The sequence below is a fragment of the Bos indicus genome, chromosome 3 (assembly GCF_029378745.1).
Source record: "Bos indicus isolate NIAB-ARS_2022 breed Sahiwal x Tharparkar chromosome 3, NIAB-ARS_B.indTharparkar_mat_pri_1.0, whole genome shotgun sequence".
In the NCBI taxonomy this organism is placed as follows: Eukaryota; Metazoa; Chordata; class Mammalia; order Artiodactyla; family Bovidae; genus Bos; species Bos indicus.
This window is the reverse complement of record NC_091762.1, coordinates 93,169,451-93,181,725: the sequence shown is the minus strand read 5'-3', so window position 1 is coordinate 93,181,725 and position 12,275 is coordinate 93,169,451. Positions and strand designations below refer to the sequence as shown.

The following is a 12,275-nucleotide window of genomic DNA, read 5'->3' as shown; positions in this document are numbered from 1 at the left end:
AGGGAGGACAGTTCCAAGCAAAGCAGTTTGGGCAGGTGGCCCAGAATGGAGGGAACTTCCCAGATGGGGAAGGAAGAGGTGACAGAATACCATTTTCCAACACCTGGCCCCATACAGCCACTGGATCTTGCAACCCTTTCCTCACCATTTCTCTCTGTGACCCCTAGGAGTCCCTTTCTAAAGACCTTGGTGGTGTGAACTCACATCCATTCCCTTCTCTTCACCAGCCCCATGTGAAGACTTTCTATGTGTATAATCTGTGGTAAAGGAATGGCTACCCTCATTTGGCGGATGATGAAACAAGTCCAGGAAAGTCCAGTGTGTAGGATCAATACTCAATACTAACAGCCAAGCCCTCAATGTCAGTTGTTTTTGTTCACTAACCCTTAGTGAAAAACAACAACAACAAAAACCCTTAGTGGACCCTTTTGTTCACTAACCTCTGACCCCACCCCAGCCATCTCAGAATGAAAGCAGGAGCCCAAAGTGGTCATCAGATTGGCCCTCGCCCCGCCACCAGCTACTTCACTCTTTCTTCTTGCCCAGAGCCTTGAACGGAGATGAGAAGCACTGGGATCACCCTCCTGGGTCCTTCTTCACCACACTCCCACCACCACCACCACCACCACAGATAATGCCCCTGAGCTAGGAGGCAGGCGGACACCCTGACCAAGTTCCGTCACTCTCAGCTGCATGACCTTGGGCAAATCACTCAACTTCTCAGAGCCAGAATTCTTATCAACAAATGAGAATGACAAGAAACACTGTTGCTCTTCACAGCCATCCTCACAAAACTGTTGCTATGCAGACTCAGGGAGATAAAGTAAAACCAGCCCAGAAAAGTAGTTCCTATTTCCCTACCTCATGCTTAGCACTCCTACTAAAAGGGACCACAGAAGAACAACTCCCAGCGAGGAGACTCACTGTCATATTTTACCCTGACCTAGGCATTTGCAGAATTTCAACAGAATTGGGAAATGGTCAGGATCATAATTAGGCTAAGAACTCTGGAGTCAGATGCTTAAATTTAAGCTCCTACTTAACAGCTCAATAGCTGTGGGGTAAGTAACTTAATCTCTGTCTCCAGTGCCTCTTTTTTTGTGGGGTTTTTTTTTTTTTTTTTTGGTCTGTAAAATAGGACTGTTCTGAAGATTAAAGGAATTTATATAAGACACAGTGGTGGACTTGACACAGTGGTAGACTTCCCACAGTGGTGGACACACAGCTAACAGTCAGCCCATATTAGTTACATCCCTTTAAATGACATTTCTAGAACTGGTCCTCAAAAACAGGTCAGGAATCATTAGCCCAAGTAGTCAGGAGAGGAAAGACAGGAGGGAAAGATGTACCCATGTCACACAAGCAAATCTGGGATCAGTTCAGTTCAGTTTGGTCGCTCAGTTGTGTTCAACTCTTTGCAATCCCAAGGGCTGCAGCACGCCAGGCTTCATTACCAACTCCAGGAGCTTGCTCAAACTCATGTTCATCGAGTTGAGTCAGTGATGGTCTGAGAATGAACCTGGAGGCTGACTGGCTGGCAAACCAAGGAAAAACAAAACAAAAACAAAAACTAGAACTCAACAGACAATGCCAGTCCAGGTGGTCCCTCTACTCCTTGCCACTGTGTGGAGCTGTGGGCCAGTTGCCCTCATCCCGCAGAAGCTGTGCTCCCTGGCCTGGGCGGGGTGGGGGCGGGGGGGTTGTAGGGGGTGGGGGGTGGGGGTGGGGTGGGTCTGTTCTCCAAAGTGCCCCAGTGCCTGGCAGACAGCAGGTGCTCAGTAACAATGGATGAATGACTACCTGTGTAAGTGTTTATAGTCTTGTTTTTCTGTTCCTGGAACTACATTCCTTCCACTGTGACAACTGCTTGCTAACTCGCTTCAGGTTCCGCAGACATCAGAAACCGCGTGCACTTCAAGAAAGAACTTCCAAAGCTGCTGCACCCGGGTGCCGGCGAACACCACACTCAGCAAAGGCGGTCGGCCACCTCATGTAGCCCGCGGTTCACGCACGGCCCTGGGATCCTCACGCCCCTTCCAGGAAACAAACTCTTCCTTCTGGGGCCCTCCTTCCTGCTCTGCCATGACTCACTCCTGGGCCTGGCTGGCAGGAGACCGCAGTCGGCCAACCAGGGTGGCACAAGAAAGGTTTTCACCGTGACTAGGCAGAAAAGCAGCGGGCGCCAGCGCCCGGCCTGCACCTACTACCCAGGGGATGAGCGGGGGTGTGACCAAGGCGGGGCCAGGGCAGGGCCCCACCGCCCGGGGCGCCAGAAAACTGCACACCCGTCCGCTCCACGATTGGCCTGCTCAGACCACAGAGACCTATGGGGTGGTCCTCCCACAGCCAATCAGGGGCCCCAGAGAGCCCATTCATTCACACAACGCGGCAGGAAAAGAAGCGAGGCTAGGCCCAGAGTTGCGTGGAACTTTGAAACGCGCGCGCGTTCTGTGGTGTCGAGGCTGGAGTTCCGGAGGGCCCGATCGCAGAAAGCTAGACGCGTGTAGGGGCTGTCGCTTCGCCGCCTACAGATCCTTCCCAGCAGTCTGGGCGTGGCGTACCATCCTCCCCGGCCCCGCAGTGCCGGGTTCCGCTCCGGCCCCAGCGGGACCCGCGGGCCGCCGGGAACCGGCCGGGTTCCTAAGTGCCCAGAAGGAAGCGGCTCCCGGGCGGATTCCTGGCGGCAGCCTCCGGCAGTAAAAGCCCACACAGGTGGCCCGGCGGAGGCTGCAGCCACGTGGGCGCTAAGCAAAGCGTCCCCCCACCGTTCCCTCCTTCCCCGGCCAACCACTCACGGCAGTCGTCCTCGTCACTGTTATCCGAGCAGTCGTCGTCCTCGTCGCACCTCCACACGGAGGGGATGCAGCGCTCGTTCCGGCACCGGAACTGGTTCTCGTCGCACTCCTTGACCGACCCTGCGCGGGGGGAGAGGAGGCGTGAGCCGGATCCCCAGAGCATAGCGGTCCCGGCCGCGGGGAGGGGTCTACTGAGTGAAGGAAAGGGGGCGACGCTGAAGCCAAAGACTTGGAGGCCTCTGGCACCCTCGACCAGGAAGGAGGGCAGGATGATAAGGGTTCCAGGGATGACGGGCTGCTCTGTGGCACGACGAGGCCAGGCACACACAGTCGGTGTCACACCATTTTGATACACTCCCCATTCAGAACACTCACCCGCCCACACGGCCCATAATGAGAGATCCACACAGACACAGCCCACAGGGAGCCCCCCGAACACGCCGCGACACGCGCACTAGGCGCTGCGGGCACATCCCCCTCGCACGCAGCCCCTCTTTCTCTGCAACACGCAGGGGTCGCCGGAAACGCATTGTCAGCCGGGGTAGTCTCTTGGCTCTGCTCATCGCCGCCGCGGAGCGCGCGTGTCAAATTAACCCCAACGGCGAGAATCACACAAGCCCTCGCGAAACCATCAGTGACCAACCCAGCAAAGTTCCTGGCCCCCACGGCGCCCATCCCCCAAGAACGGGTGCCGGGGGTCAGAGCCCACTACACAAGAGAGCCGCGAGGGTGGGGGTCGAGGGCAAATTAACGGAGACCTGGGTCCCCAGGAGTATATCCTGCACAGGCGCCCCGCTGCCTGGCCCGGGCTCAGGGACCCCGGCGCAACCCGCCCGTCGGCCGCCGGGCATTGCTTTGTTGGCCGCTCCAGCGGCTCAAAGCCGGGCCGGGCATCGGCCGCACGCACCTTGGCCGCCGTGCAGTGGATCCGCTGCCGCCGCCGCGAGATGCTGGAGCTGCAGCAGCAGCAGCAGCAGCGCCAGCGGCCGGAGCGCGCCCCGCTCGGGGCGGCCCATGGCGGGCCCCGGGCTCCGGCCGCCGCGCCCCGCGCACCCTGTGCAGCCGCCTCGCCTCAGCCCACCGAGTCCTTGCCGCGGCGCCGGGGCTGCCGCTGCCCCCGCCGCCGCCGCCGCCGCTGCCGCCCGCCCCGGCTCCTCGGCTGCATTTCAAGCAGGTTTCGTGACGCTCGGCGGCGGGGCGGGCTCAGGCTGGGCGCGCGGCCCCGGGCCTGGGCTGCTGCCGCCGGCGCGCGCGCCCCCTCGCGCTGCCGCCTCCGCCCCACGCTCCTCCCTCTGACGCCTCCTCTCCCTCCTCCCTCAAGCTCTTGGTCCGCTTCTCGGTTGGTACGTTCTCAGTGACCCTGCTCAGGGTCCCCCTCGTGCTGGGCGTTGCAGACGCTGGGATGAGCCAGGCAAGACCTCTACCCCTAGAGGTAGCAGATGGCCTAAGGGAAGCAGCACAGGCTGCCTGGAAGAGGTGACAGGCTGATAGGAGGCTGAGGAATGCCAAGGAGTGAACCTGGGCGGGATGGAGACGATGTTCCTGGTTGCACAGGCCTGTGAATGTGCACATGGAGTAGGGATGATAGTGGATAGGGGTTGGGGTACCAGGATTCATGTGATCTGGGAGAAACTGGGGGAGCAGGAATGGACCTCTGCACCCCTCCAAGGCTCCAACCCAGATATCACACATCCTTGTAGCTGGTTAACGTGCCCATGCTGCATTCTCATATGAATGCAGTTTGTGAGGCCAAGGATGAGAGGCAGGTGGCTTGGGCCTGGTGGACAGACTTGATTCATTCATTCTCATTGGGTCATCCTGTTGGGCCAGGCAGAGGGGCAGACAATCAGGGGGACCAGCAGGGACAACGGGGTTGTCTTCGCTGTGATGGTGAAAGGCAGAGACTGGAGGCCCCCGAGAAGGGATGCCTTATCCCTGCTAATGGAGGACTCACACGCAGGGCTGCTGTCCGCCCCTGCTGGCATGAATAAGACCCCTCCTCTGGAAAGTCTAAGCCCCACTTCACGCATTCCAGAGTGCAGGTGACTAGATTTTAGTTACCTGCTGATAAGCAAGCCCCAAACAGCACAGCCTTTTTGGACAAAGAGTTTTGAGTGCGCTGGCCACTAAAAGAGCCAGACTTGAAGGTGGTTAGGCCCAGTGCGGGTTCACCTTCCCCTCCTTTCTGGCTGTCTCACCTCCATGGCAGGGATATAGAAGAAAGGGCCTCAGGAGTTGTTAGCCTCAGGCCTAGAAGTCACTGTCTCATCAGCAGTCCTATTACTGAGCTGTATGTCTTCCCACAAAGGGCAGCCCATTGGCAGTGTTTGTGACCACCCCATGAGGAGGGTTGCAGACCCCAGAGAGCCCAGGAGGTGCTGCTGCCATCACCTCTTCTATCTTTTGTTCATTCAGTCATCCAACGAACACATTCCAGCCCTGCTCTGTGTCAACCCTGGGCCTAGGAGTGCCAAGGTGAATCAGACAGTCTACCAGCTTCATTGCTGGGGAGACAGACCATCAACCAACAGTCGATGAAATGCAGGCATACTTTCAGCACAAAATTATGGAGCACCTGCTATGTGCCTGACATTGCCCAGGGATACAGTATAGAAATAGATGGTGTTCCTCCTTGCCCTCCTGCACCTTAAATCTTAGTTGGGAGAGAGAGACACAAAAGCAAGAAAACAGAAACAAAAAAATGATCATAATTTCCAATCATCATAACTGCTATAGAAAAAATAAAGTAGGATGATGTGAGAGTAATATGAGGTAACTTTAGAGAGGTGATCAGAGAAGGCCTCTCTGAGGAGGTGATATTTCACTGAATGGCCAAGGATGAAACTACCATAGATTGAATGTATCCTCCCAGAATTACATTAAAACCTAATCTTCATTGTGAAGGTATTTGAAATTGTGTCTCTGGGAGTCAATTAGGACATACATGAAATTAGTGCCCTTAGGAAAGAGGCTCCAGAGACATCTCTGGCCCCCTCTACCATAGGAGGACATAGCAAGAAGATAGTCATCTGTGACACAGGAAGTGGGCTCTCACCAGACATCAAATCTGCTGGCATCTTGACCTTTCATTGCCTTGACCTTGAACGTCTCAGGCTCCCAACAAATTTCTGTTGTTTTCAGGCGACTCAATCCATGATATTTAGTTATGGCATCCCCAGTGGACTGAGACAAAATCCAACCCTAGGAAGATCAGCTGCAGAGGCATTCCTGGACAGGAGAGCAGCAGACAGACTCCTCCAATTGGGCTGGAATCTGGTAATAAGGAGAAGCTGGGTGAGCAAGTAATGTCAGAGAGAGCAGCAAGGTTCTGATCACATGAGGGCTTTGTAGGCCACAGCAAGAGGTCTGGATTTTGTTCCAAGCACAATGATTCCCAATGTGACAGCGGGATGCATAGGACTGGAGCCCCTCTTATAGCCAAAACTGACCACTTCAGCTTAGCACCTCCTTCACTTTGTGGTCTCAGAAAAGTCATTCCCCATCTGTGAGCTTCAGCTGCTCATCTGTGAAGCAAAAATGGGGAATTTCATAGGTTCGTTTTAGTTTTCAGATTGTGTGAATTGAAGTTCACAGGCAGCAAGGTAAAGAAATTAAGAGCATAGGCTCTGGGTTAGACTGCCTGGGTTTAAGTCTGTTCCTTCTCTTTCTAGCTACGTGATATTGGGCAACTCACTTGACCTCTATGGCACAGTTTCTTTACCTGTAAAATGGGAATGATGAATATCTCACAGGGTTGTGAGGATTGCATTAGAGGAGATTATTTATGCAGAGCATGCAGTGTACAGTTCAGTTCAGTTCAGTCGCTCAGTCGTGTCCGACTCTTTGCGACCCCATCAATCGCAGCACGCCAGGCCTCCCTGTCCATCACCAACTCCCGGAGTTCACTCAGACTCACATCCATCGAGTCAGTGATGCCATCTAGCCATCTCATCCTCTGTCGTCCCCTTCTCCTCCTGCCCCTAATCGCTCCCAGCATCAGAGTCTTTTCCAATGAGTCAACTCTTCACATGAGGTGGCCAAAGTACTGGAGTTTCAGTTTCAGCATCATTCCCTCCAAAGAAATCCCAGGGCTGATCTCCTTCAGAATGGACTGGTTGGATCTCCTTGCAGTCCAAGGGACTCTCAAGAGTCTTCTCCAACACCACAGTTCAAAAGCATCAATCCTTCAGCGCTCAGCATTCTTCACAGTCCAACTCTCACATCCATACATGACCACTGGAAAAAACACAGCCTTGACTAGACGGACCTTTGTTGGCAAAGTAATGTCTCTGCTTTTGAATATGCTAGCTAGGTTGGTCATAACTTTCCTTCCAAGGAGTAAGCATCTTTTAATTTCATGGCTGCAGTCACCATCTGCAGTGATTTCGGAGCCCAAAATAAAGTCTGACACTGTTTCCACTGTTTCCCCATCTATTTCCCATGAAGTGATGGGACCGGATGCCATGATCTTCGTTTTCTGAATGTTGAGCTTTAAGCCAACTTTTTCACTCTCCACTTTCACTTTCATCAAGAGGCTTTTTAGTTTCTCTTCACTTTCTGCCTTAAGGGTGGGGTCATCTGCATATCTGAGGTTATTGATATTTCTCCTACCAATCTTGATTCCAGCTTGTGCTTCTTCCAGCCCAGCGTTTCTCATGATGTACTTTGCATATAAGTTAAATAAGCAGGGTGATAATATACAGCCTTGACTTACTCCTTTTCCTATGTGGAACCAGTCTGTTGTTCCATGTCCAGTTCTAACTGTTGCTTCCTGACCTGCATACAGATTTCTCAAGAGGAAGGTCAGATAGTCTGGTATTCTCATCTCTTTCAGAATTTTCCACAGTTTATTGTGATCTACACAGTCAAAGGCTTTGGCATAGTCAATAAAGCAGAAATAGATGTTTTTCTGGAACTCTCTTGCTTTTTCCATGATCCAGCAGATGTTGGCAATTTGATCTCTGGTTCCTCTGCCTTTCCTAAAACCAGCTTGAACAACAGAAAGTTCACGGTTCACGTATTACTGAAGCCTGGCTGGAGAATTTTGAGCATTACTTTATTAGCATGTGAGATGAGTGCAATTGTGCGGTAGTTTGAGCATTCTTTGGCATTGCCTTTCTTTGGGGTTGGAATGAAAACTGACCTTTTCCAGTCCTGTGGCCACTGCTGAGTTTTCCAAATTTGCTGATATCTTGAGTGCAGTACTTTCACAGCATCATCTTTCAGGATTTGAAAGAGCTCAACTGGAATTCTATCACCTCCACTAGCTTTGTTCGTAGTGATGTTTTCTAAGGCCCTCTTGACTTCACATTCCAGGATGTCTGGCTCTAGGTCAGTGATCACACCATCGTGATTATGCTGTGGATGTGACTAGTGATAGAAGCAAGGTCCGATGCTGTAAAGAGCAATATTGCATAGGAACCTGGAATGTCAGGTCTATGAATCAAGGCAAATTGGAAGTGGTCAAACAAGAGATGGCAAGAGTGAATGTAGACATTCTAGGAATCAGCGAACTAAAATGGACTGGAATGGGTGAATTTAACTCAGATGACCATTATATCTACTACTGCGGGCAGGAATCCCTCAGAAGAAATGGAGTAGCCATCATGGTCAACAAAAGAGTCCGAAATGCAGTACTTGGATGCAGTCTCAAAAACAACAGAATGATCTCTGTTCATTTCCAAGGCAAACCATTCAATATCACAGTAATCCAAGTCTATGCCCCAACCAGTTACGCTGAAGAAGCTGAAGTTGAACGGTTCTATGAAGACCTAGAAGACCTTTTAGAACTAACACCCAAAAAAGATGTCCTTTTCATTATAGGGGACTGGAATGCAAAAGTAGGAAGTCAAGAAACACCTGGAGTAACAGGCAAATTTGGCCTTGGAATACAGAATGAAGCAGGGCAAAGGCTAATAGAGTTTTGCCAAGAAAATGCACTGGTCATAGCAAACACCCTCTTCCAACAACACAAGAGAAGACTCTACACATGGACATCACCAGATGGTCAACACCGAAATCAGATTGATTATATTCTTTGCAGCCAAAGATGGAGAAGCTCTATACATCAACAAAAACAAGACCAGGAGCTGACTGTGGCTCAGATCATGAACTCCTTGTTGCCAAATTCAGACTTAAATTGAAGAAAGTAGGGAAAACCACTAGACCATTCAGGTATGACCTAAATCAAATCCCTTATGATTATACAGTGGAAGTGAGAAATAGATTTAAGGGCCTAGATCTGATAGATAGAGTACCTGATGAACTATGGAATGAGGTTCGTGACATTGTACAGGAGACAGGGATCAAGACCATCCCCGTGGAAAAGAAATGCCAAAAAGCAAAATGGCTGTCTGGGGAGGCCTTACAAATAGCTGTGAAAAGAAGAGAAGCAAAAAGCAAAGGAGAAAGGAAAAGATATAAACATCTGAATGCAGAGTTCCAAAGAATAGCAAGAAGAGATAAGAAAGCCTTCTTCAGCAATCAATGCAAAGAAATAGAGGAAAACAACAGAATGGGAAAGACTAGAGATCTCTTCAAGAAAATTAGAGATACCAAGGGGACATTTCATGCAAAGATGGGCTCGATAAAGGACAGAAATGGTATGGACCTAACAGAAGCAGAAGATATTAAGAAGAGGTGGCAAGAATACACAGAAGAACTGTACAAAAAAGATCTTCACGACCCAGATAATCACGATGGTGTGGTCACTGACCTAGAGCCAGACATCCTGGAATGTGGAGTCAAGTGGGCCTTAGGAAGCATCACTACGATGCAGTGTACAGTAGGCACATAATAGCTACTCGTTTAGTTGTGAAGTGAAAGTTGCTCAGTCGTGTCTGATTCTATGCATCCCCATGGACTGTGGTCCATGGAATTCTCCAGGCCAGAATGCTGGAGTGGGTAGCCATTCCCTTCTCCAGGGGATCTTCCAAAACCCAGGGATCAAACCCAGGTCTCCGCATTGCACGTGGATTCTTTACCAGTTGAGCCACCAGGGAAGCCCAACTAGTTTAGTTCAGTCAATCAGTTCAGTCACTGAGTTGTGTCCAACTCTTTGTGACCCCATGGACTGCAGCACACCAGACTTCCCTGTCCATCACCAACTCCTGGAGCCCACTCAAACTCATGTCCATTGAGTCAGTGATGCCATCCAACCATGTCATCCTCTGTCATCCCCTTCTCCTCCCACCTTCAATCTTCCCCAGCATCAGGGTCTTTTCCAATGAGTCAGTTCTTCGTATCAGGTGGCCAAAGTTTTGGAGTTTCAGTTTCAGCATCAGTCCTTCCAATGAATATTCAGGACTGGTTTCCTTTAGGATTGACTTGTTTGATCTCTTTGCACTCCAAGGGACTCTCAAGAGTCGTCTCCAACATGATTATTGAAACATAATTCCTCGTCAAAAACCTTTGATAACATCCTAGCACTCAAAGAATAAAGACTGAGCCTTCCTTGACCTCCTTTCCAAGAGGGTCTTTACTCCTACTGTCTGACGCACATCCAGCTGCCAAAGTGGGCAACTCATCTCTCGAAAAAGCCCCTACCAGAGGTTCTCCAGGCTCCTTTCAGCTCCCACCAAATCTGGGCCACTTCTCTCTCTCCCTAGTCAGCCTGTGACCTTCCCAAGGACAGGAGCTAGCTCTCATGCATGTCTGGGTTTCTGGCACAGGGCACATTTGATCAGTGTTTGTTTGTTGTTGCCTTTATTTATGATTTCTGTATCTTTAGGAGGACTATGTCGTATTCACCCCTATTTTCAGAGGATAAATACAAGCCTTGGTAAATAACAAGCATTAGATAAATGATGTTTAAATCCTTGAAAAGATTAGAAAGAAAACCATGTCAAATAATAATGATAGCTAATGCTTATTGTACATTTGCTGGGAGGGAGGCGGTCAGGCACTGTCTGGGTGTTTTAAATGCTTTAACTCATTTGATCCTTACAGCATCTCTATGAAGCAGGTTTTATGTTGATCCCATTTTACAGATGAGCAAGGTAAAGAAAGGGTGGGGAGATCATACAGATAATAAATGGCAGGGCTAGCAGTTGAACTCAGAGGACAGATCTGGGAGTTTTTCAGGGCACCTAAGTTGGTTAATTCTCATGAGGGACAAACAGAGAAAGCCAGCCCTTGGCACACACCGGACAGGAAATGGATGCTGAGCTTCTGGTACAATTTGTGCTCAAGTGACTTCTTGTCCTTACCTGTCCTCTGTCTCCATCCTGGGCTGACTCATGCATACTGGCCTCACCCAGTCCTGGGTTTCCAAAGAAAACCCTCAAACCCAACCCCAAGTACAGTGAGTTTTCTGTGAAACAGAAACAGGTGACATTCCACCTGCTGTCCACATGTCCCTCCCAGGTCTCTGTGTCCTGCCTTCAGAGCTATCAGAGGCCCAATGGCCCACCCATTGCACATTCTACTCCCGCACTCTGTCCCCCAAGACAGCCTCAGTCCTCTGCCAGGCTGTAGTCTCTGCTGAGAATACTTGCCCTGGCTCACTTCTGTGCATACTTTGGGCCTCAGCTCATAATCCTCCTCCCCTGGGAAGCCCTCCAGCCTCCTTTAGAGAGGTACCGCCCCTTCTTCTCTAGACTCCCACAAGACTGTGTGTCCCAGTCTCTCTGATCACACTGGGATATCATTGTTGGATTCCCCATCCAATGAGTTGCTCAAGTCAGAAACTGGGTCGTCGTGGTCCTTGCTGTGTCCCCAGTGATGATTTGTTAAAGGGTAGTGTGATATGAATTCTCTCCAGGGCCAGGGCCAGAGAGCCTTCTGCATATACACCTCACCCAGCTGCTCCAGCTGGCTTTGTGCTAGGCAAGGAGCACAGATGGGCCAGACTTTGTCCCTGCCCTTGAGGATCTCGGGTCTAGGGGCAGACAGTGACAGTGCAGGCTGATAAGAGCCCAAGAGGGGGTGCCCATGGCATCACATCCCCACCCTCAGATACCCAAGGCTGCATCACCCATCCAGCCAGGGTCAGAGACTAGTGGCCCCGAGCTAATCACAGCTGAGCTGCAAGGGCAGCAGAACTCTCCCACTGTCCGCTGCCTTCACTTTACAGAAGTCTAGCCTGGTCTGTCATGTGTACTAGCAATGAATTGCCATGTCCTTACATATTTACCTCTCTCTCCTCCTCTCTCTCTCTCTTTTCTAGCAGAATATCTTCATTTCCCATAATAGAAGAATTCTCATTTATTACATGAACTTTATACAGGTCCAAACTGCCATGGTTTAAATCATATGTTAGCTGTGTAACCTGAGACAAGTTACTTGAACTCTCTGTGCTACATCTTCATCTATAACATGAGGATGACAATGTTACCTAATAGTATTAATTACCTGCATAGCAAAATAACCTAAAACTTAGCAACTCAAAACAACAAATATTTACTATCCCTTATGGTGTCTATGGGTCAGGAATGTGGAAACAACTTAGTTGGGTCATGATGTTGGCCAGGCTATAGTCTT

The 12,275-nt window shown here is 50.5% G+C and overlaps 1 protein-coding gene and 1 long non-coding RNA gene across 13 annotated transcripts in view; both read right to left on the bottom strand.

Annotated features, from left to right (window-relative positions):
* Positions 1 to 3,950, bottom strand: part of LRP8 (LDL receptor related protein 8) — an 80,101-nt gene extending 76,151 nt beyond the window's left edge. For 2 of the 12 annotated variants that reach the window (XM_070786517.1, XM_070786518.1), the window contains exons 1-2: positions 3,703 to 3,941; positions 2,796 to 2,915 (exon numbers count right to left, since the gene is read on the bottom strand). In XM_070786517.1, coding sequence (XP_070642618.1) covers positions 2,796 to 2,915; positions 3,703 to 3,811 — 229 coding nt within the window. In that variant the 5' untranslated portion in view covers positions 3,812 to 3,941. Of the gene's footprint in view, positions 1 to 2,795; positions 2,916 to 3,702 lie in introns of all 12 variants that reach the window. The other 10 variants (XM_070786519.1, XM_019957436.2, XM_019957439.2 and 7 more) reach the window with 8 other exon arrangements.
* LOC139182237 (uncharacterized) lies at positions 1,243 to 2,789 on the bottom strand. Its single transcript, XR_011565881.1, has 2 exons — positions 1,801 to 2,789; positions 1,243 to 1,534 (listed from the first exon to the last, which is right to left on the bottom strand). It is a non-coding gene; the product is annotated as an uncharacterized lncRNA (long non-coding RNA).
* Positions 3,951 to 12,275: the final 8,325 nt, after the last annotated feature.